Source organism: Nannobrachium achirus, assembly GCF_963921795.1.
Source record: "Nannobrachium achirus genome assembly, chromosome: 23".
Taxonomy (NCBI): domain Eukaryota; kingdom Metazoa; phylum Chordata; class Actinopteri; order Myctophiformes; family Myctophidae; genus Nannobrachium; species Nannobrachium achirus.
In genome coordinates, this window is record NC_137830.1 from 9,314,580 (window position 1) to 9,336,478 (window position 21,899).

The 21,899-nt window shown below is 42.0% G+C and overlaps 2 protein-coding genes across 2 annotated transcripts in view; both read left to right on the forward strand.

Moving 5' to 3' along the window:
• Window positions 1-458: 458 nt before the first annotated feature.
• LOC308308739 (protein NLRC3-like) overlaps window positions 459-21,899 on the forward strand; it is a gene marked incomplete at both ends in the record, with an annotated part of 195,327 nt that continues 173,886 nt past the window's right edge. The window contains one exon of the mRNA XM_080754193.1: window positions 459-583. Within this exon, the coding sequence (XP_080610319.1) occupies window positions 459-583 (125 nt within the window). The remainder of the gene's footprint in view (window positions 584-21,899) is intronic.
• On the forward strand, window positions 2,459-14,936 carry LOC308308429 (protein NLRC3-like; the record flags this gene model as incomplete). The annotated part of the gene is made up of 9 exons (XM_080753845.1): window positions 2,459-2,469; window positions 3,098-4,804; window positions 9,577-9,679; window positions 10,685-10,788; window positions 10,872-11,024; window positions 11,748-11,790; window positions 12,180-12,270; window positions 14,398-14,673; window positions 14,803-14,936. 9 exons carry the CDS (start codon window positions 2,459-2,461, stop codon window positions 14,934-14,936), a joined length of 2,622 nt encoding a protein of 873 aa, XP_080609971.1.

Genomic DNA, 21,899 nt, shown 5'->3' on the forward strand with positions numbered 1-21,899 from the left:
ACACCAAAATACCTAGAGTGGAATCCGCCAATGCATTTCAATGAGAATGGAGCGTTTTTTTTGCTATTTTCAAATAGCTAAGGTATAAAATAGGGCTAAAGTGGTTTATGTTTTTTTTTTAATATTTATAATTTATATCTGCAAAGTAACTAGTGACTAAAGTTTTCAAATAACTGTAGGGAAGTAAAAGTGCAATATCTGGATCCCGAGATGTAGTGGAGTAAGTAAAAGTATTAGAAATTGGAAATAGTCAAGTAAAGTACAAATATCTCAAAACTGTACTTAAGTACATTACTTAAGTAAATGCACTTAGTTACTTTACACCACTGCCTGACAGGTTTAATAAAGACCTAGATATGATCTATTTCATTGACTGTAACCCTGACAGGTTTAATAAAGACCTAGAGATGATCTATTTCATTGACTGTAACCCTGACAGGTTTAATAAAGACCTAGAGATGGATGAAAGTCAGAGTTCTGCCAAACCTCACAGAGCAGAGTCTCCAACACCCAGCCTTCTGTCTATGAAGAGTGACCGTTCTAGATGGGCACCTCCTAACTTCAGTGGACCTCCACACACAGAGTAAGTGAATCCTCCTTTACAATATACATATGTTCCCTCATATTTCGCATAATTTCGCATTTTCTCGCAACTTTCACAATTTCCCGCATATTTCGCATAATTTCGCATTTTCACCGCCTAGATTCACATAAAAACCGGCCTAAATCCCGATGAATGGCCACCCTAGTCAGCCTCTGAGAGAAACGATTTGTCTTTTGTGTGTGTGTGTGTGTGTGTGTGTGTGTGTGTGTGTGTGTGTGTGTGTGTGTGTGTGTGTGTGTGTGTGTGTGTGTGTGTGTGTGTGTGTGTGTGTGTGTGTGTGTGTGTGTGTGTGTGTGTGTGTGCCTGCCTGTGTGGTGCGCATGCATCCAGCTTTTATTGTTTTCTGATCTATTTAATTGACTGTAACCCTGACAGGTTTAATAAAGACCCAGAGATGGATGAAAGTCAGAGTTCTGCCAAACACCAAAGACCAGAGTCTCCAACACCCAGCCTTGTGTCTATGAAGAAGAAGAAGAAGAAGAAGAGGGACCATTCTAGATGGGAACCTAACCTTGACTTCAGTGGACCTTCACACACAGAGTAAGTGAATCAAGGTACAGGTGTAATTTAATTTTAGGGTGACCATGCGTCCTCTTTTACCTGCGGACAAGTTAGAGGCTTTATCCTCCTAGCCCCTCCCCCCCTCTCTCAACAAACCCAATTGTGATGAAATATTAACTATTAATTTACGTAGTGTCTGTCCGCCGTCTGACCACATGCTGAAATCACTGATACTAAACAGTGTCACCACCATGGTAACAGCCGCATGCTGAAACAATGTCCAAATAATGTCTGTCTGACATAATGACCAAATTTGGAGATGACATCACAGCCTGGACACGGAACACCATATATGAGCATAAAATAGAGCGAGACAGACTGAGATCTCCATATAATGTATGGGCATGAAAGGGAAACAGACAGACAGAGATGGATACAAGGGGTATTGCACAACTGGACGTCAATGGTGACTGTTCTGCTAACGGGGACCGGTCTGGGTTCTCCAACATTACTTCTGAGACTCCTCAGTCCTCAGGGACATTCAATCCCTCAAATACTGTGCACACCCCCAGGCACAGGACTAGTATTTAAGGAATGAATAAATGAATATATAAATATTTGAAAGACAGTTGATGGACTTCCATTGAAACCATACCATAAAATCATACTTATCTCTACGATACCAGTTATCGGTACCCTAAGCGAGAGAATCTAGTTTTTCGTATTAGTATTATTCATTAGTGTTACTTGCCAAAATTCATTACCCCCCTCCTCCCAGTCACAATTCCCTGGAGCCGCCACTGCACTCCTACTCAGTTGAAAGCAAAGGATGCACTGAGCTGTCTGTGAGGGAATGAAAATGCAGAAGCACTTTTTCATTTTTACAATTTCACAGAAAAGTGCACGTTAACCAGAAGTCTTATTGGTGCTAGTGGAACATAGCCCTGAAACTCGGGGGTCGAAGAACGCAACACAAACACCATACTCTTTCAGATGAATGCCACGCTGTCTCACATGCGCACGCACGCACGCACGCACGCACATAACACATGTTGACTACAATATTTACAGCTATTACCTCTAGTCTACACTGATATAAGAACATTTATGTACAACTGGGCTGTGTTGCGCCACCATCAGGCCGATTTTTGAAAAACACATGGACACTGCTCCTACAGATTTTGCCCTAAAATCACGCAGAGTGGTACACAGTATCTCTAAAGTCATGTCATCAACATGGATCTGTCCCATTTCCCATATTCCCTCCTGATTGGCTATGACTGCCTTCTAAAGTTTGTGTATGCGACCTGACGGTGGCTTATCTCCCGATTAGGGAGTCTTACTGGTTGTATCATGTATGCCAGGTGATGTAATCCATGTTCATGGCAAAAAGAGCAGATCTACAAGCTTACAACACATGGCATCACAGCACTTCCTGAGCTTGTATATCGGCACTATTCATTGAAGGACAAAGTATATAGGTTTTAAGTGGTTAATTAAATAATATATAAGTTATTAAACTATCTATTATCTATATTATATTGTGTTTATCTCCACAGAGAGAGACTCAGAACCACACCTGAACAGAAGACATCCAGTCAAACCACAAGTGAACAAAGTAAGACTGGACACACTTTACACTAATTATCATTTCATATCAATTAATGAAATGTTTAATTAGCAGAAAACATCATCAGATTAATGTCCATATTGTATTTCTGTATCAATGTTACTGATGATTAACACATACATTTAGACAGAAACATTCTCTTTTTTTTTGACAAATTGTACATTTTATGGAGGGTATTTAAGAAATAGTTTTAATGGTATGCTATATTACATGTAAAGTTATAAATTAACTTTAACTTGTTTAACATGTCTTCATTGTGTTGTCATAGCAGGTGTCAGTCCGCAGGAGCATTTAAAGGTTTATAAGATCGGTTTGAACCGTCTTGATCGTGTGACATACGTCACTGAAGTGCCCTCCCTCAGCAGCATCTACACAGAGCTCTACCTCTCAGCGGGAGCGAGTGAAGGGGTTAATAACCAACATGAGGTCTGGCAGCTAGAGACAGCTTCCAAGAAGACCCTCCATGACCAACCAATCAAATGCTGTGACATCTTTAAGCCCCTCCTCCTTGGCAGAGAGACACCCAAAAGAAGAGTTCTGACCAAGGGCATCGCTGGCATTGGAAAAACCTTCTCTGTGCGTAAGTTCACTCTGGACTGGGCAAGGGGTTTGGAAAATCAAGATGTCATTCTCCTGGTTCCCTTCTCATTCCGGGAGCTGAACCTGGTCAGAGATGAGCAGCACAGTCTTCTCTCACTGATCCATCGTTTCCACCCAGAATTAAAGAAGGTCACAGCAGAGCAGCTCGCTGTCTGGAAGGTTGGCTTCATCTTTGATGGTCTGGATGAAAGCAGGTTTCCGCTGAAATTCAAGAACATTGATATTGATTCTGATGTCTTCAACAACAATGACATCGTCTCTGATGCCACAGTGACATCATCAGTGGACTTGCTGTTGACAAACCTCATCAAGGGAAATCTGCTCCCCTCAGCCCTCCTCTGGATAACTACCAGACCTGCAGCAGCCAATCAGATCCCTCCTGCATATGTTGACTTGGTGACAGAAGTACGAGGCTTCACAGACCCCCAGAAGGAGGAGTTCTTCAGGAAGAGATTCAGTGATGAGAAGCTGGCCAACAAAATCATCTCACACATGAAGACATCAAAGAGCCTCTACATCATGTGTCACATCCCAGTCTTCTGTTGGATCACCGCTACCGTTCTGGAGGACATGTTGAAGACAGACGAGACAGAAAATCTGCCCAAGACACAGACTGCGATGTACAGCCACTTCCTGTGGGTTCAGACCAAGAGGAAGTGGAAGAAGTACCATGATGTGAATCAACAGCAGCTCATGGAGGCTGACAGGGAGGTTATTCTGAAGCTGGGCAGGCTTGCATTTGAACATCTGGACAAAGGTAGCATGATGTTCTACCAAGAAGACCTGGAAGAGTGTGGTCTTGATGTGAAAGACGCCTCGCTGTACTCAGGAGTGTGCACAGAGATCTTCAAAGAAGAGACTGTTCAATCTGAGAGAAAGGTCTACAGCTTTGTTCATCTGAGCATCCAGGAGTTTCTGGCTGCAGTCTACCTGTTCCACTGTTACACACAGAGGAACAGGAAGGTACTGAAGACATTCCTGGGAGTTGATGTCAGTTCCTTGGATGACTTCCTGAAGAGAGCCTTTGAAAAATCCACGAAGAGTAAGAATGGCCACCTGGACCTCTTTCTCCGCTTCCTTCATGGCCTCTCACTGGAGTCCAACCAGAGTCTATTGGGAGGCCTATTGGGTCAGACACAGAACAGTCCAGAGAGCATCCAGAGAGCCATCGACAACCTGAAGGAGATAAAACGTGAGAATGGAAATATCTCTCCTGACAGATACATCAACATCTTCCACTGTTTGATGGAGATGAACGACCACTCACTGCATCAGGAGATCCAACACTACCTGGAGTCAGGGGACGGATCAAAGACAAGACTGTCTGAGAGCCAGTGTTCAGCTCTGGCCCACTTGCTGCTGACGTCAGAGGAGGTTCTGGATGAGTTGGACCTGGACAAATACAACACAAGAACACCTGGAGGGAAACCTAACCTGGTCCCAGCCGTGAGGAACACCAGAAAGGCTCGGTTAGTCATGCGAATAGAAAACGCATTAGAAGAGAATCAATCTACCATCACATCTAAAAGTACAATTAAAAATGATGGTTAATATAAAATATCCAATAATAGTCAGGTCTCAAATAGTGACTGGTGGTATCGTGTGAAAGTGTAAATAAAGGCTAGTCCTATTAAAGCCAGGTAAAACACACCAACAGTGAACAAGGAACATGGTGCCACACTGAACAGGAGAACCCAAGTCCTCTGTACTATCCACAATGACAACTGACCATACCAGAAATTAGTATGCAGTTGAATGTGACGTTGCCTTCCGAAACTAATTAAAAAATATAATGAATGTTAACGGTCTATATTCAATTATGTCACGGCTAGGGATGGGTATCGTTAAGATTTTAACGATTCCGATTCTGGTTCCGGTTCCGCTTATCGATCCAATTCCTTATCGATTCTCTTATCAATTCTCATTGGGGGGGGGGGGGGGGGGGGTTAGAGAAATAGTGGCCAGTGGTAGGGTTGTCACGGTTAGGACTTTCTGGAGACGATTAATCATCATTCAAAATGATCGCGATTGACGAATATATCGTCTATTTTTCCCCCTTCATTATATGTATACCGCTATGATAGTACTCCTTAAAGGAGACATCCAGACCAAAACACATATAGGGTTAAATCTGCCTTTTATCATACCCCTTCATACCTGCTTTAGTCGATTTCTTTCATAGCTGCCCCTGTTGCTAGATTTCGCGGGCTCTCTCATAACTAACACAGTGGATTGTCCTTAGGCTAGTGCGGTTATTTCTTTAGCTTCAAAGTTAGTATTTTTTGATTGGATTGTGTTTACACAACGTCCTGAGACCAACCAAACCGCTGTTTTGACCTCACAGGCACCCTTACTTGTCAAACGGCTTCTGCTCTGAGCAGCACCTGGCTGCAGACACTAGGGTCCTGTTGATGTCCACGGGAGACAGGAACATCAACAAGTGGCAGGAAGTGACCTCACAGTGTCAAGTGACTTCATGCCACTTGTGGAGGTCACGTGACGTCTCTGCCTTGCAGTCCAAGGCACTACAGTCCCTTTGAGCCGCATTGTCGCTATGTGTACATGTTATCTTTTATCTTTTAGACAACCCAACTCTACCCCCTAACCCTAAACAGAACCTCCATGGGGTAGAGCAAGAAAGAGGTGTGAGGTCACTTCCTGCCACTTGTTGATGTTCCTGTCTCCCGTGGACATCAACAGGACCCTAGTGTCTGCAGCCAGGTAGTCTTGTCTGCTCTGCACCAGAGCAGGAAGAGGAGAGGCTAGAAAGGGAGGGGAGGGAGGGGTCTGTTTGACAAGTAAGGGTGCCTGTGAGGTCAAAACAGCGGTTTGGTTGGTCTCGGGACGTTGTGTAAACACAATCCAATCAAAAAATACTAACTTTGAAGCTAAAGAAATAACCGCACTATCCTAAGGACAATCCACTGTGTTAGTTATGAGAGAGCCTGCGAAATCTAGCAACAGGGGCAGCCAAAATCTAGCAACAGGGGCAGCTATGAAAAAAATCGACTAAAGCAGGTATGAAGGGTTATGATAAAAGGCAGATTTAACCCTATATGTCTTTTGGTCTGGATGTCTCCTTTAATGAAGAAAATTAGCAATTTAATTGCTTTTTGAACATCAAGACTAAAATGTTATAGTGGCAAAGAGATTGACCCAGTTGCGCGTGGGTGTTGTGCTCTGAAAATAGCAGATCTACAAGCTCAGAACGCGGCGCGTTGACGGGCTAGACCAGCTGCTGTTGGACTGTCTGCTGCCGTTTTATTTACCAGTTCGGCATATTATTGTGGGCGGTGGATCTGTAGATTTGTTGTATTAGCAGCACGTCTGACTGGCACCTTTTTATATCAAAGTGTACAGATCGCTTCCTCCACGTTACTGGGCTGGGCTCTCCTTTAATGTTGCTGTTGGGATTAAAACCGCTCGTACTGTGGCTTTGGAAACAAACTGTCATCCTCCATGACACAAACTAGTTATCCTAGACCTAGCCTATGCTAGCGCATCCGACCAAGACTACCTGACGAGACGACACAAGGAAAACGACAACAGTGTGGCCATTGCGTGTGCATGTAGCTGTGTGTGCCAGAGACTTGCAGAGAATGTTAGAGAGGCATTTCTAAAAGAAGGCAATTTTTTCAACTTAAGATGCTGCATTCAAGTTCAGGAGCTGCGTTCAGGTATGGCACAGAAATAGGCCTGTCACGATTATGACATTTTACAAGACAATTAATTGTCACTCAAATAATTTTTTTGTCGTTGACAATCACATTTCTGTTTGGCTTTTAGGCTTTGAAGTTGCACATGGTATATGACACATAACCTAAATATACAAAGAAATGACTGACATATTTGACAACTTTATACTTAAAAAAACATTGATAGAGGAAATAGCCGATCTACAAGCTCACAACGCGTTGCGATGCGACACGTTGTGAGCTTGCAGATCTGCTATTTCCAATTTTTTTTACTTTAAAAAAAATATATATGAAAATCTTTCAACGTGGAAACGATTATGACGATTATGAAAAATAATCGCGATTATGAAAAATAATCGCGATTATGTCAAATAATTGCGATTAGACGATTATGTAATAATTGTGACAGCCCTACACGGAAAAGGCATTTGCATTTCTTTCACCGTAGTAAAAAACTGCATTCATGGTCTGGAGAGGACACTTTTTACAGATGGATAAAAGGGCAGGGGCTCAAGCCCCCTTTTATGTGTGCACGTGGCACTGTGTGCAGAGTCGCGGCATGCAACACGATTTTCAGCTTTCAGACTATAGGAAAGCTGACGCCTCATTATCAAAACTAGCGTGAAATATACAGCCAGACTTTAGAACGCTCTGCTTAGACAACAAGTTGGCTGTAGTCTAACAAAACAAGGCAGCGTGTCGCGCGTGTGATGTCATCGCGCATATGCAGGCATCGATAGCGGAATCGTTAAGGAATTTTGCTAATGAGTCCAAGGAATCGATCCACCGGGAACCGGCTCTCAACAAGAACCAGTTCTCGATACCCATCCCTAGTCATACCGGTAGCATCGATGCAGAATCGTGCATGGCCACATCAGTCCACCTTAGAATTAATACATTTAAACACCTATAGTTTTTATCTCATGGATCCAGGAGACCAGAGATCATATACCACTGGTGTAATAATGATTTCTTCCACAGGCCACTGTACAGTGAACCTATCTATCCAGTGTGGTAACTGTAGCCCTTACTGTCTCAGAGAGAAAAATACTTAAATGGGAACTGTCGCTTGAAATTCATGTCAATTAAACTAGCAAAACATAGCAAACATAGCAAAATGCCACCATTCCCAATGTGGGAGGAGCAGTGTGACAAAATCTTGGATCACCTAATAGGAAACCAAACTCATAAACGTTTAAACTTTTTCCAGGCTAAATGATCTCGAATGACATTCATGTGTTTTTTTTTTTTTTTTTTTTTTTCCAACATCAGAACGTGTTTTCAACAAAGGGATTCATGGCTCGTTAAGACACTTGACATCAAACTCCTTTTTTAGAGTGGGTCATTTTGATAGTTTTCATGTGTTAATCTCAGCATCCATTTACTTCATTTAATCTCAAATATTGTCTTCCTTTTTGGATTCTTCATTCGCCGTAAAGGATTCGGGTTAGACACATACAAAAATAATAATAATCCTTTTATTTCACACATCACATCAAGTATACAATAGAAATAATCATTTTTTGGGTGAACTTCCCCTTTATAAAGCAAGTCATTTTATGCTTCATTGTGTGTGGTTTTCACTCCAAAAAGCCGTTCTACAAGATAGATGTAGATGAGCTTGTAAATTAGCTATTTTCGGCATTAAAGGACAACTTCAGTTTTTTACAACAAAGGGTTCATATTTTAGATTGTAATTAAAGAATATAAAAGATGAGTGTTCAAATGTTTTCATTTACTTCTTTCTACTGTTTTAGAGATTTTAAAATTTTGATTTCAGTGCCTGGGGTCATGCGTACAAGTGGCTAAATATGTCTTTTTACACAGAATAAGCCCCTTTCCCAAGATGCAATGCAATCTTTCATGGGTAGATATGACTTATGGGGGCTAGAAGTGTTACTGTAAATATCAATAAAGAAATGGCTGGCTTATTGTGTCTGAAAGGACATATTTAGCCACTTGTATGCATGCCCCCATGCGTATGCATGCCCCCACGGTTTAGCACATTGAACATGATAAACCGATAGAACAGAAAGTAAATTAAAACATTTTAACACTCTACTTTTCTTTTCTCTAATTACAATCTAAAATATGAACCCTTGTTGTAAAAAGTTGTCCTTTAAGTTTAGAGCAAATCGGGTATTGTGATGTCATCACAGCGAACCAAGATACATTTTAGTCGACTAAATCAACTGTAGATTTAGTCTTATAATATTAATTCAACTAAACATTTGAGATGATATGACTTATTCAAAAGACTGATTAAAACTACATCACAAGTTGCTGTCAAAATTAACACTGCTTGGTCATTACCTAGGTTTACTGATTTTCATGAGGAATTAATACATTAGTTCATAGAACAAGTTCAGAGCACATTAAAAACTGTAGTATACAGATTATCTGTCTTTCACTTTTACATTTAGTGGTTCCTTGTTCTTATGACTTGTTAATATCTGGCCAACTAGATTTACATTCTCGTTGTTAATCAACTGTATGAACTTGATCTAATGTGTCTGATTTGACATACCGGTAATCTACATTCACAGACTTGTTGGCTGTCAACTAAATGAGCCAGACTTTGAAATTGTGGCTTCAGCTCTCAGCTCTAATCCTTCACATCTAAGAGAATTGGATCTCAGTTATAATGACGTGAAGGATTCATTCATGGAACTCATCTCTGCCGGATTAAAGAGTCCACATTGTGGACTGGAGATACTGAGGTCAGATTAATTAACCAGCATTATTTAGATTACTTCTGTTTTATTATTTATTGTTTGATTATAATAAGAGGAGTGTGCATTATGTTGACATCATGGTATCCCACACTGACTAGAATCATGATACGTCAGAGTTTGTGTTGGTTAGTCCTCACTCTGCCATCACATCACAATGATACGGTACAGTAAATACAATATGTGATCCATCATGGCTGCTAGGGAATTATCACGTCCAGTTACACAATCATTGTGTGTCAAACTGGTGTAAACACAGACTGGAAGGTTTGCTGGTACCCCAGCCCACCAGCACCAGCAGCCTGTTGTCTGTTTCATTTAGTCAAATTACATCAAGACATCTATAATGTCAGCCATCAGTCATATCCATATTTTGGAATGTATTTTGTCTATATTTTGTCCAACCGTAACTCGAATCACACTTGCAAGTGAATTCCGTTCTGTGCGAGTTACATCATGCACGACCCCGCCGTTTAGGGTGAGGTCGCTTTTTTGCCCTTAGGCGTCTTACTGGTTTATATATTATAATGTACTTTAATAAATATATGTGATTACCATCTACTACTGTATACCTGGCAACTGCCCTGCTGTCTGTCTGTCTGTCTGTCTGTCTGTCTGTCTGTCTGTCTGTCTGTCTGTCTGTCTGTCTGTCTGTCTGTCTGTCCTCTCTCAGTCAGTTTGCTGGATCATCTGTTGTTAACTTGCTGCTTCCTGTTTCCTGTCAGTTAGCTTCCTGTTGGAAGATGACCATGATTTACTTCACATTATTCCTGCCTGCCTGTTCTTTCCATCTCTTTGGTCCCTCCTCCAAAACTCTGACAATAAATCCAGATATGTAATCTTTAATTACAGACTTGCTGGCTGTCACATCACACAGACAGGATTTGACATCCTGGTCTCAGCTCTCAGATCTAATCTTTCCCATTTGAAAGAATTGGACATCAGTTTCAACTGCCTGCAGGAATCACAACTGGACCAACTCTCTGCTCTACTGAAGAGTGAAGAGTGTAGACTGCAGATCCTGAGGTAAATAAATAGTGTGTTTTCTCTCTGTGTGGATCTCTACTTGAACATCAACAGCACTTTGTTAAATATGGATTTCTCTGCAGGTTGTCAGGATGTGGGCTCACAGAGGAAGGCTGTTCTTCTCTGGCTTCAGCTCTGACCTTCAACCCCTCCCATCTGAAACAGCTGGACTTGAACTTCAGCCACTTAGGAGGCTCTGGTCTGAAGAAGCTCTCTGCTGCACTGGAGACTCTGAAGTGAGTAGACTTGGACTGTGTCCATGTTGGTTAGTGCAGTGTTTCCCTTACAATGTTGAACTGGCTGGCCAGGTGGGAGGGGGGCTTCTTTGTTTTTATTTATTTTATTATATTTCAAAATTATAATTCAATTAAAAGATATGTTTAGAGTGCGTTTCAAGTTTTGTCCCTTGGCTCACTTTATCAAAGTCAGTATGGAACTCTGTAAATAAAAAGTGCCCACCGTGTTCTAGGAGAACAGATCTTTAGTGTGAGCTGTAGGTCATTCCAAGAGGTTTGGACACTAAAACAAAACACTGTTTTTACCAGTTCAGTCTTTACTCTGGGACAATTAGAGCCAGACGATCATTTGATCCTATATTATCCATGGTTCTATTCATAGATTTATTATACAGTGGTAGTGTCATATATTCTAACATATATGTAACATACAGTGATAGTGTCCTATATTTTAACATAGATTTAATATACTGTGTGTGTGTGTGTGTGTGTGTGTGTGTGTGTGTGTGTGTGTGTGTGTGTGTGTGTGTGTGTGTGTGTGTGTGTGTGTGTGTGTGTGTGTGTGTGTGTGTGTGTGTGTGTGTGTGTGTGTGTGTGTGTGTGTGTGTGTGTGTGCGTGAGAGAGAGAGAGAGAGATATCAAAAGGAACAGAACTATGCCAGGTAGTGGAGACAGTGTGTTAGACAGTCAGACGTTGATTCATTGTTGTTCTATTTCCTACAGTGTGAATCATTCAGGAGAACACTGGATTAAACCTCAACTCCTTACAAGATGTGAGTATCTGTCTGTCTGTCTGTCTGTCTGTCTGTCTGTCTGTCTGTCTGTCTGTCTGTCTGTCTGTCTGTCTGTCTGTCTGTCTGTCTGTCTGTCTGTCTGTCTGTCTGTCTGTCTGTCTGTCTGTCTTTCCTTCACATTGACATTTTATACACTGTTTTATACTTTGTTGGCCCCTCCCTCCTTGTATTCAGAGGATATTATAAAAACCTTCACCAATGTATTTAAAGGTGTTTAGTAACACAATCCAAAACATTGAAATTCAACCCCCCTCCAGGGCAGTGGTTCCCAAACTGGGGTTCAGGACCCCCTAGAGAGACCATTTAAAACACAGTTCAATCAGTGTGTGAAGTGGCAACAGGCTTAGCTCTTATTCAGCAGATAAAAAGTGTTGAGAAGTGTGGTGTTGCTGACCACATCTATAGAGGGGAGAGGGGGAACAGCCCAGGACCTCATAATCCCCTCTACCCAGGTGAGGTGCACCCGTCCTGCTCCACTCCTCCACTCCATCCAGGAGGACCTCTGGAGGAACCAGAGGACCTCTAGGTGATCTGGACTCCTGAGGAGCAGTGTCTCCTAGTATTCAACAAACTAATAAAGATACTTTTTAATTTGACACGCTCCCACAAATATAGATTCTCACACAAAACAAGGCTTTGTGACGAGCAGGAAAAGTGGGCGTGGCTGTTCCCGCTGCCCTAGGGGAGTTTCAACCTTTTGAAATGTGTTACTAGACATCTTTACAAACACATTAGTGAGGAAATGTCTTGAGAAGGAATTTATTCCATGTTTGGACATTTTTCTGTCCTGACAACCAGTGGTGGACAAAGTATTTACTCGAGTAAATACTCAAGTATAAAAAATACAAATTACAACTACAGTACTTTTAAAATTTTGTATCAATGTATTGTTGTATTGAAATGAAGAACATTTCACCAAAACTAAATGCATTAAAACGGAACTGTCTAAATACAGTGAAAATAGCCGATCTACAACCTCACAACGTCTGTCTGTCTGTCTGTCTGTCGTGTTTGTTGCATTGCAACATGTTGTGAGCTTGAAAATCTGCTGTTTTAGAATTATGAATACTGAATAGGTTCACCAGGGTTCAAGTGGTTAATTAAACCTGCAATCAGGAACTGATTTTAATTAATAAAACGTTATTTTAATGATATTTATTTTGTATGTTAAACACTTAAACCCACGTCACTGACTGGAGTTCCTCAGGGCTCTGAAAAATATCAGATCTACAAGCTCACAAGCACAAATGGTTCCTCAAATAACCTTCTTTGAGCCATTAACCATTTAAACCCTGCGTCCCAATGTTGGACATGTCTTGATACGTGAACATTCATCGTAAATAGCAGATCTACAAGCTTACAACACATCGTGCTATGACACGTTTTGAGCTTGTAGATCGGCTATTTTGGAAACTGAGCAGACGTATAGAGCCCTGGGAGACACCGGTCGATGAAGGGTTAAAGTGGTTGATGGTTCTTTATAGCATTGGTTCTCAAAGTGTGGTCCGGGGACCCCAGGGGTCCTTTGGGGTTCCAGGGGGTCCCCAGCAAAATGTTTAATACAGCATTACACTCATTTGAACCACTTTATCCATGTTTTACACGTTGGCTATTTTACACATTTAGAGCTAGAAAACATCTGTGCTCCAAACGCCTCACTTCATGCCATGTTTGGAGCTTGTATATCTGCTATTTTAGGTTATTTTGTATAATGCTTTAGTATGATCAAGTACAGTAGGGGGCGCTAGCTTAGGAAAAATCACAAAAAGTTAGAATCTGGAGAAAAGAGTTTAGGGTTTTATAGCTCTAAATGTGTTAAATAGCCAACGTGTAAAATATGGATAAAGTGGTTCAAATGAATTAGGTCTGCAGATCTACAAGATCACAGCGCATCACTTGGTGTTGTGCTGCCAGCTTGTAGACCTTTTAGAATTGTTGAAAGAATTAGGAAAATATGATTAATTAAAGTGTGTTTGTGTGTGCGTGTGTGTGTCATGGACTCCGCTTTTCCAAGATATTATTTTGAAAATAGATGATCTATAAACTCACAACACATCGCGATGCAACGCGTTGTGAGCTCGTTTATTTTCAAATAAATGCAGTAAATGTTTAATGTGGTTACACTGATTTTGATGCTATATACATGAATGTTGATGGGGACCCCCTGGAACCCCCTCAAGGACCCCTGGGGGTCCCCAGACCCCACTCTGAGAACCACTGTATTCATGATCTATAAATCTGTACCTACATACATGTTTAAATGTTCCCTCACTATGGAAACCAAACCTTATTGATTCTCTAAACAACCCCCCCCCCCAAAAAAAAAACAAACAAACACCACACCTGATTAGTACCGCGTGTGCGTGTGCGCTTGTGTGTGTGTGCGTGCGTGTGCGCGTGTGTGTGTTTGTGTGTGTGCGTGTGTGTGTGTGCGTGCGTGCGTGCGTGCGTGTGTGTGCGCGCGTGTGTGTGTTTGTGTGTGCATATGTGTGTGTGTCACTCAGTGAGGAATGTTTTTAATGTTTACTGTGTTGTTTTCTCATCAGATTCACATCGTCTCACACTGGACACAAACACAGCAGCCACAGAAATCTCTCTGTCTGAGAACAACCTGAAGGCGACTTGGGTGGAACAGCTTCATTCATATCCTGATCATCCAGACAGGTTTGATGAACATACTCAGGTTTTGTGTACAGAGGGTCTGACTGGACGCTGTTACTGGGAGGTAGAGAGGAGTGGAAGGGTTGATATAGGAGTGACCTACAGAGGAATCAGTAGGAAAGGACGGGTCGATGACTGTGACCTTGGATTCAATAAAATGTCCTGGAAACTGTCCTGTAGTGATGGTAACCATGGTAACATATACATTGTCACACACGATAGTAAGGAGACTTTCCTTCCTGAACGTCCCTCTGACTCCAACAGAGTAGCAGTGTATCTGGACTGTCCTGGTGGGATTCTGTCCTTCTATGAAGTGTCTTCAGACTCACTGAGACACCTTTACACCGTCCAGACCATATTTACTGAACCTCTCTATGCTGGCTTTGGGTTTAAACCTGACTCCTCTGTGTCTCTGTGTGAGGACAGACTGACTGACAGACAGACAGACAGGGTGTGAGGACAGACAGACAGGATGTTGTATCATAATGTAATAATTAGGAGGGGGGGGGGGTTACAGAATCAATATGGTTTGGTTTCCATAGCGATGTGGGTCTAACACATTGTACAGATTTATATATCATGAATACAGTGGTTCTCAAAGTGGGGGTCCGGGGACCCCAATGGGTCCTTGAGGGGGTTCCAGGGGGTCCCCAGCAACATTCAAGTATATAGCGTAAAAATCTGTGTAACCACTTTAACCATTTGCTGTATAAATTGTCTCACCGCACTGTGGTACGTTGTGAGCTTGTTGATCTGCTATATTTTCAAACAATCTTGTACAAATGTAGTCTCTGGCACAAACCTCTCAGATTGACATGAAAAGTTTTGTTCTCAACCTGTGGGTCTGGACCCCCAGAGGAACCCCCATCTGGGGACCACCAGAGGGACCCCCAGGGGGTCCCCAGACGACAGTGAAGTGACAATGAAAGGACTTCTAAAAGTAATGAAACTATAAACTGGTTAAACATTGGACAAATTGTCAAATAACATAAAGGGGCAAAAATTATGAAAATAGACGATCTACAAGCTCACAACGCCTCGCAACCTGGAACTGAGTCTAACCAAATGTAATGCCTCGACTCAGCGATTATATATGGTTATTTTGGGGGGTCTCCAGTTCAAATATTATTTTGGGGGTCGCGACCAACAAGTGTGAGAACATCTGGTCTAGAACATTTAAATATGAATATTGTAAAGTTTTGTTGATAATGGAAACTCCAATGAAGTGTTTTGAAAATCCTTGTTTTTTTAACCTATAATATTTTATTATAAAATGTAAAACATTTATTTCAAAAAATGTATATTTACTAATATCTTCAAGAAAATGAAACCATTTAAATTGTGCCAAAGTTACATTAAACGCTGACACAATTGTGTTAATTAAAGACATGATAATAATGGATTGTTTTGTGAGGGTTATTCTGTGCGCACGCACGCACGCAAGCACGCACGCACGCACGCACGCACGCACGCACGCACGCACGCACGCACATATCCATTTGGTTCCATTTGTACACACTCAGATACAGGCCCATAAGGGTCCGTTTGGTTACATTTGTACACTCTCGGAGAGCTTGTAGATCTGCCAAATAATAGATCTATCTATCCATCTATCTATCTATCCCTCTATCTATCGAGAGTTTGGAAGTGCTCGTTTTCAATACCGTCCCACTGCCCACTGTTGAGTGATTTCCCAGGAGTGCTTCCAACCTCCAAATGTAGTTGTGTTCAACGGCCCAATTCCAATGTCATCCCTGCACCCTCACTGACTTAAGTGACCTAAATGGTAAATGGTGCATATAGCGCCTTTATCCAAGGCCCTTGCACAGAGATTGTGTATTACATTCACCCATTCACACACACATTCATACACCGATGGCGGAGGAAACCATGCAAGGCACCAACTTGCTCACCGGGAGCAACTAGGGGTTCAGAGTCTTGCTCAAGGACTCTTCCACACTAACTCTGGGGGAGCCCAGGATCGAACTGGGAACCCTTCAGGAACCCTCTGTGTTCTAAGACTGCAACTCTACCCCTGAGCCACTGAGCCACTGCTGCCCCCTGCTGACGTCAGCTGGTAAGTGCTTGAGGGTTCAGGCTGCAAGGACTCCAAATGGTAGAAAAGGAATGGAACAACACTTTAGATGAGTGTTTCACACTTTACATCACATTTAAAACTCTTTACTGTCCTTATTTACAGTCATTGCTTTAAAGGTTGTGATTGTTATGATTATATATTATATTTACATATAATATTTATGTTAATCTGTTCGTTTTAATTTCTGTTTATTGTAACAGTTCTCACATTGTTTTAGTCTCCGCAGTTACCACCTGTAAATAATTAAAATAAAATATATTCATGTCATATTGCAACAATGCTATGGCTGCCGTGGGAGTGTGGGATATCCCCATCTGTCCATATTTGGTCATTTGCGTCCCGGCAGGAACAACGGGTTGGCAGGAGGACGTTATCTGGATACGATATAGACAACGTTCGTATAAACGTTTTTTTGCCGATAATACGTTAATTCAGGGGTTTTCAAAGTGGGTGACGGGGCACCCTGGGGTGCCGCGACTGCAGTCCAGGGGTGCCGCGAGATAATTTGATATTTGGAATTCACTTGAAAAAATATTTAGTATAATTTTAAACTTGCAAAGTACAAAGTTATTTTCAGTCAGTTCTAACCAAAATGGCTATTATCTCAACGTTTTCCTCGCAACATAATCACTAAAATATCATTACTGTCAGGCAGAAACCTCTGTCGCTGACGCACAAAACTAGTGAAAAGAGTCGATCTACAAGCACACAACGCCTCGTGATGCGAGGTGCTGTGTGCTTGTAGATCTGCTGTTTTCACTAGTTTAGTACATTTTTTAGATGATAAATACAAAACTAACGGTTTTGGACATACAAGGTTTAAATATAAGGTGTTGGGAGTGAAAATTATAATGTAGGGGTGCCTTGGAATAAAAAAAATGACAGCAGCAGCAACACCAAACAGCAGGGGCGTCACAAGGGGGGGGGAAAGTGGGACTGAGTTACTAGGGCCCAAGGTGGCGGAAGGGCCTTAATTATTTTATACTTTAGCTCTTGAGAAATAGCATATAGAAGCTCACAGCGCGGCAACGAGTGCCAGTCTGCGAGCTTGTAGATCTGCAATGTTTTGAAAAGTCGTGATAATGTGTGGAAATCTTTGAATATATGTATTTTTTAAGCAAACTTTTCTAACTCAGATTTTCCTTCACATGAAAAGGTTTGAGCACCACTGACATAGAAACATAGGTTTTTTTTAAAAAACTTAGGATTTGAAATATTCAAAGACACATTTTCACATTTCTTCAACAATAGAAGATCTACAAGCTGCGCTGTGAGCTTGTATATCTACAATTTTTCAAGTGTTAAAGCACACAATAATGCGTTCCCAGTCTAAATGGGTTAAACCCCCTCCCCTATGAAGAACTTTCATGGGGGGCCTGCAGTGAATCCTCGTACCCAGGGCCCAGAATTTGGTGTGACACCCCTACCACACAGTGAGGTGGGAGCAGTTGCACAATCTATGTAAAGTGCCTTGGATGAAGGCGCTATACAAATGCACCATTTATAATATAAAACACTTATATTGTGTAGCAACACCAGGGAGCTAAACACCCCCGGTATACTGTACTGCATCCCTGAACACCAGGGGTAACGGAGTACATCAATGGGTTGTAATAGATTTTTATAAAACTGTTAATATATGTGCAATGTGTATCTGTCACCTTTACCTCGGTAAGTTAAAGTTACTTGACACAAAAAGACTGACTCAACAACAGCTGTCTATCCAGACAGTTGCTCCGCTCTTACTCCGACGTCATCAGTGCATATATGGAAGACTTCTGTAAGAATAGACCTGCATGTCCTTCACCTATTCTTGTCACACTGTCTTGTATAAATAAGACACTGCCCAGAGAACGGGAGGACACTAGCATGCGTGTTGTCTCAGAGCTCTTGATTTTGGTGTTAAATAAATATATTGTATTCATTGTCACTCTACCTTATGGAAATGGAATTTCTATATTATTGCGACCGTCAGGGAGCAGTTTACTATGAAAACCTCCACCGGCCGTCCGTCCGTCCGTCCGTCCGTCCGTCGGTCACACGTCACACGTCACACGTCACACCTTTGCCCTGCTCATATCTCCGCATCAGTATGACATCACACCACATGTGTACACAAACCTTTGTGTACGTTGCTGTGGCAACAGTCTGTTGTTGCTGGTCTGTTAGTGTACGTTAGCAACCACCTTAGCAACCATGGTTTTACCCTAGCAACCAACTGTTTACCTAGCAACCAACTGTTTACCATAGCAACCATGTTTTTTTACCCTAGCAACCAACTGTTTACCATAGCAACCAGATACGCAGAGCAGGGATCTCCATATATGGGCATAAACAGGTGACATCACACTGATGTCAGATACTCAGAGCAGGGATTTCTCCATAATATATGGGCATAAAAGGGATTCTGTTAGGGATCTCAATATATGGGCATGAAAGGGATTCTGTTAGGGATCTCCATATATGGGCATACAAGGGATTCTGTTAGGGATCTCCATATATGGGCATAAAAGGGATTCTGTTAGGGATCTCCATATATGGGCATAAAAGGGATTCTGTTAGGGATCTCCATATATGGGCATAAAAGGGATTCTGTTAGGGATCTCATATATGGGCATAAAGGGGATTCTGTTAGCTGTTAGTGATCTCCATATATGGGCATAAAAGGGATGCTGTTAGGGATCTCCATATATGGGCATAAAAGGGATTCTGTTAGGGATCTCCATATATGGGCATGAAAGGGATTCTGTTAGGGATCTCCATATATGGGCATAAAAGGGATTGTATCCCAGATGATGCCCTGTTAGGAGATCCACACTAACAGAATCCATACATGGTCCTACCGACAGCTGCTATAAGCCAAACCTGGCGATAAGGTCTGAGTCGAAGAAATGCTTCTTTCCTGGCAAGAACTGCCCCTTTATACTGTAGGGCTCGTTTGTGTATTGTATGACATCACGCCACATCATCGGCTGAGGACTGTGTGATGTCATCATATCTCCATATATGGAGACATAAGTTGCTCATGCCCAAATATGGGCTGGTGAGGTCAGACTTAGTGTGATGCGTAGGTTATCTCCATATATGGAGATTCAACTTCAATGAGTAACCATGGCAAACTGTCAACTGCCCGTATGTCTTGATAATTGGTAAAACAAACTTTTGGCCTATTTGTGGAGATAAGCGACCAACGGTCGCTTATCTCCCGATTAGGGAGTCTTACTGGTACTATATACGATCTGAAAATGTACATAAGGGTATATGCTTCAGTGCCTAGGCCAGACTTGTTTTCCTTTTTTTCCACCAACCTTCACTAAGCTGCACTAAGCAGAGGGCTGGGTGGATTGAAGGTCTTCATTTTAACCACATGATGGCGCAAATAACCTTTATTGTGGGCCTTATCGACTGCCAACAACGTATTGGCCTCAGCCTGATGTGTTGGGGCATTCTGTGTGTTTATTATAAAAGTGTCGTAATCCAATTTTGTTGCTCATAAACCTCTACACCGCAAAGTAGACAACGCGGCACAAAAAATCCCAAGAAAATCCTATACCATTCGTATGTCTTGTTCAAATTGAAAAGGCCCTTGCTTTTGAACTGGGGACGAGCACTAATGAAGCATTACATTTTGTATAACACGGTTCTATTGTGAAAATAGCCGATCTACATCACAATTTCTGCTTATAAATATTTGACAGTTTGGCCAATGTTGTGTCATTTTAGTGGTATTAAAAAGTCCACTCTAGAAATGTACATAAATACCCTCTATACCAGGGTTCCCCAACAGGCGGCCCGCGGGCCATTTGCGGCCCGCAGGGGGCTACTGTCTGGCCCCCAACAACCCCCATAATAATGGTGGTATAAGAGCAGCAACAACACTATCGTCGTTGTTGGGTGGAAACCTTGTATCTCCAAATTTGTATGTTCTTTCGCAAAGTAATGCCCTGCTTCATCGTACAAGGCCGTCACACAAAACTAGTGAAAACAGCAGATCTACAAGCACACAATGCCTTGCGGTGCGAGGCGTTGTGTGCTTGTAGATCGTCTGTTTTCACTAGTTTAAATCATTTTTAAAATGATAAATGCAAAACTAACGGTTTTGGACAAGATTTTCACCCGACAACAACGATATCTGAACTGTCGCTGGAGTAGCGGGAACGCCAACGTCACCCCAAGCAATGCTGTGGCCCTCGGCTTGGTACCCTAGACATAATTCGGCCCTTGGGGAAAACTAATTGGGGGACCCTGCTCAATACACTTAAACTTTATGTTGGTTTGTTTACTGTTGAGTGAGAAAACAATGTTGCACATTTTCATCTGGGGACCCCCCCAAAATAATTTGGGGACGGGGGTCCCGAGTCTCCCGACCCACAGGTTGAAAACCACTGTCCTAGAGTAGCAAGACAGGCTTACATATAGACTAGTGGATCATACTATTCATTTCAGAGGGAAATTAAGCAGCAGCCAGATAGACGAGGTATAGGCTATAGCCTAGCCTACAGTAAATTGCATAACGATGCAAAGAAGACACAATACAGAATTAAATGACATTTATAGCCTACAGAGTTTTAGAGATTGTTCGTTTTTTTGGAAACAATCAGCCTTTCCAATTTGGAACAGGCTGCTTATTGTGAAATAATCCCAGTTCCATAGACGCAGTGTTATTACTTATTAGAGCTGCCTGCCTCTGCTACAATCTGTTCCCAGCAGTAGCCTCTGGATTGTTGAATTCATTATGGGTCTGCTGTTCTGATGCAACCAGGAAGCAACGGCCAGGGGCGTCACAAGGGGGGGGGGGGGGGGGGAATGGGACTGAGTTACTAGGGCCCAAGGTGGAGGGGCCTTCGTTATTTTATACTTAATAGCTATTGGAAAAATAGCAGATCTACAAGCTCACAGCGCGGCACCGAGTGCCGCGCTGTGAGCTTGTAGATCTGCTATTTTTTGAAAAGTCGTGAAAATGTGTGCAAAATCTTTGGATATATGTATTTTAGTTTGTAACTCAAATATTGCTTCTGGGGGGGGGGGGGGGGGGGTGTCACATATTTTGAGATGGGGGTCTGTGGCCAAATACAGATCATTTTGGAGGTCCTTGACATGAAAAAGTTTGAGCACCGCTGAAATAGAAACATAAAAAAAAACACATAGAAGGATTTAGAAGACGTTAATAAATCGTGTCAAAAATATTCAAAGACTTGCACAAATTTTCATGATTTTTCCAAAGCGCCAAAGGTGCCAAAGGTGCCGCGCTGTGAGCTTGTATATCTGCTATTTTTCAATAGTTAAAGCACATGAACATTCATGGGGGGCCTGCATGTGAAT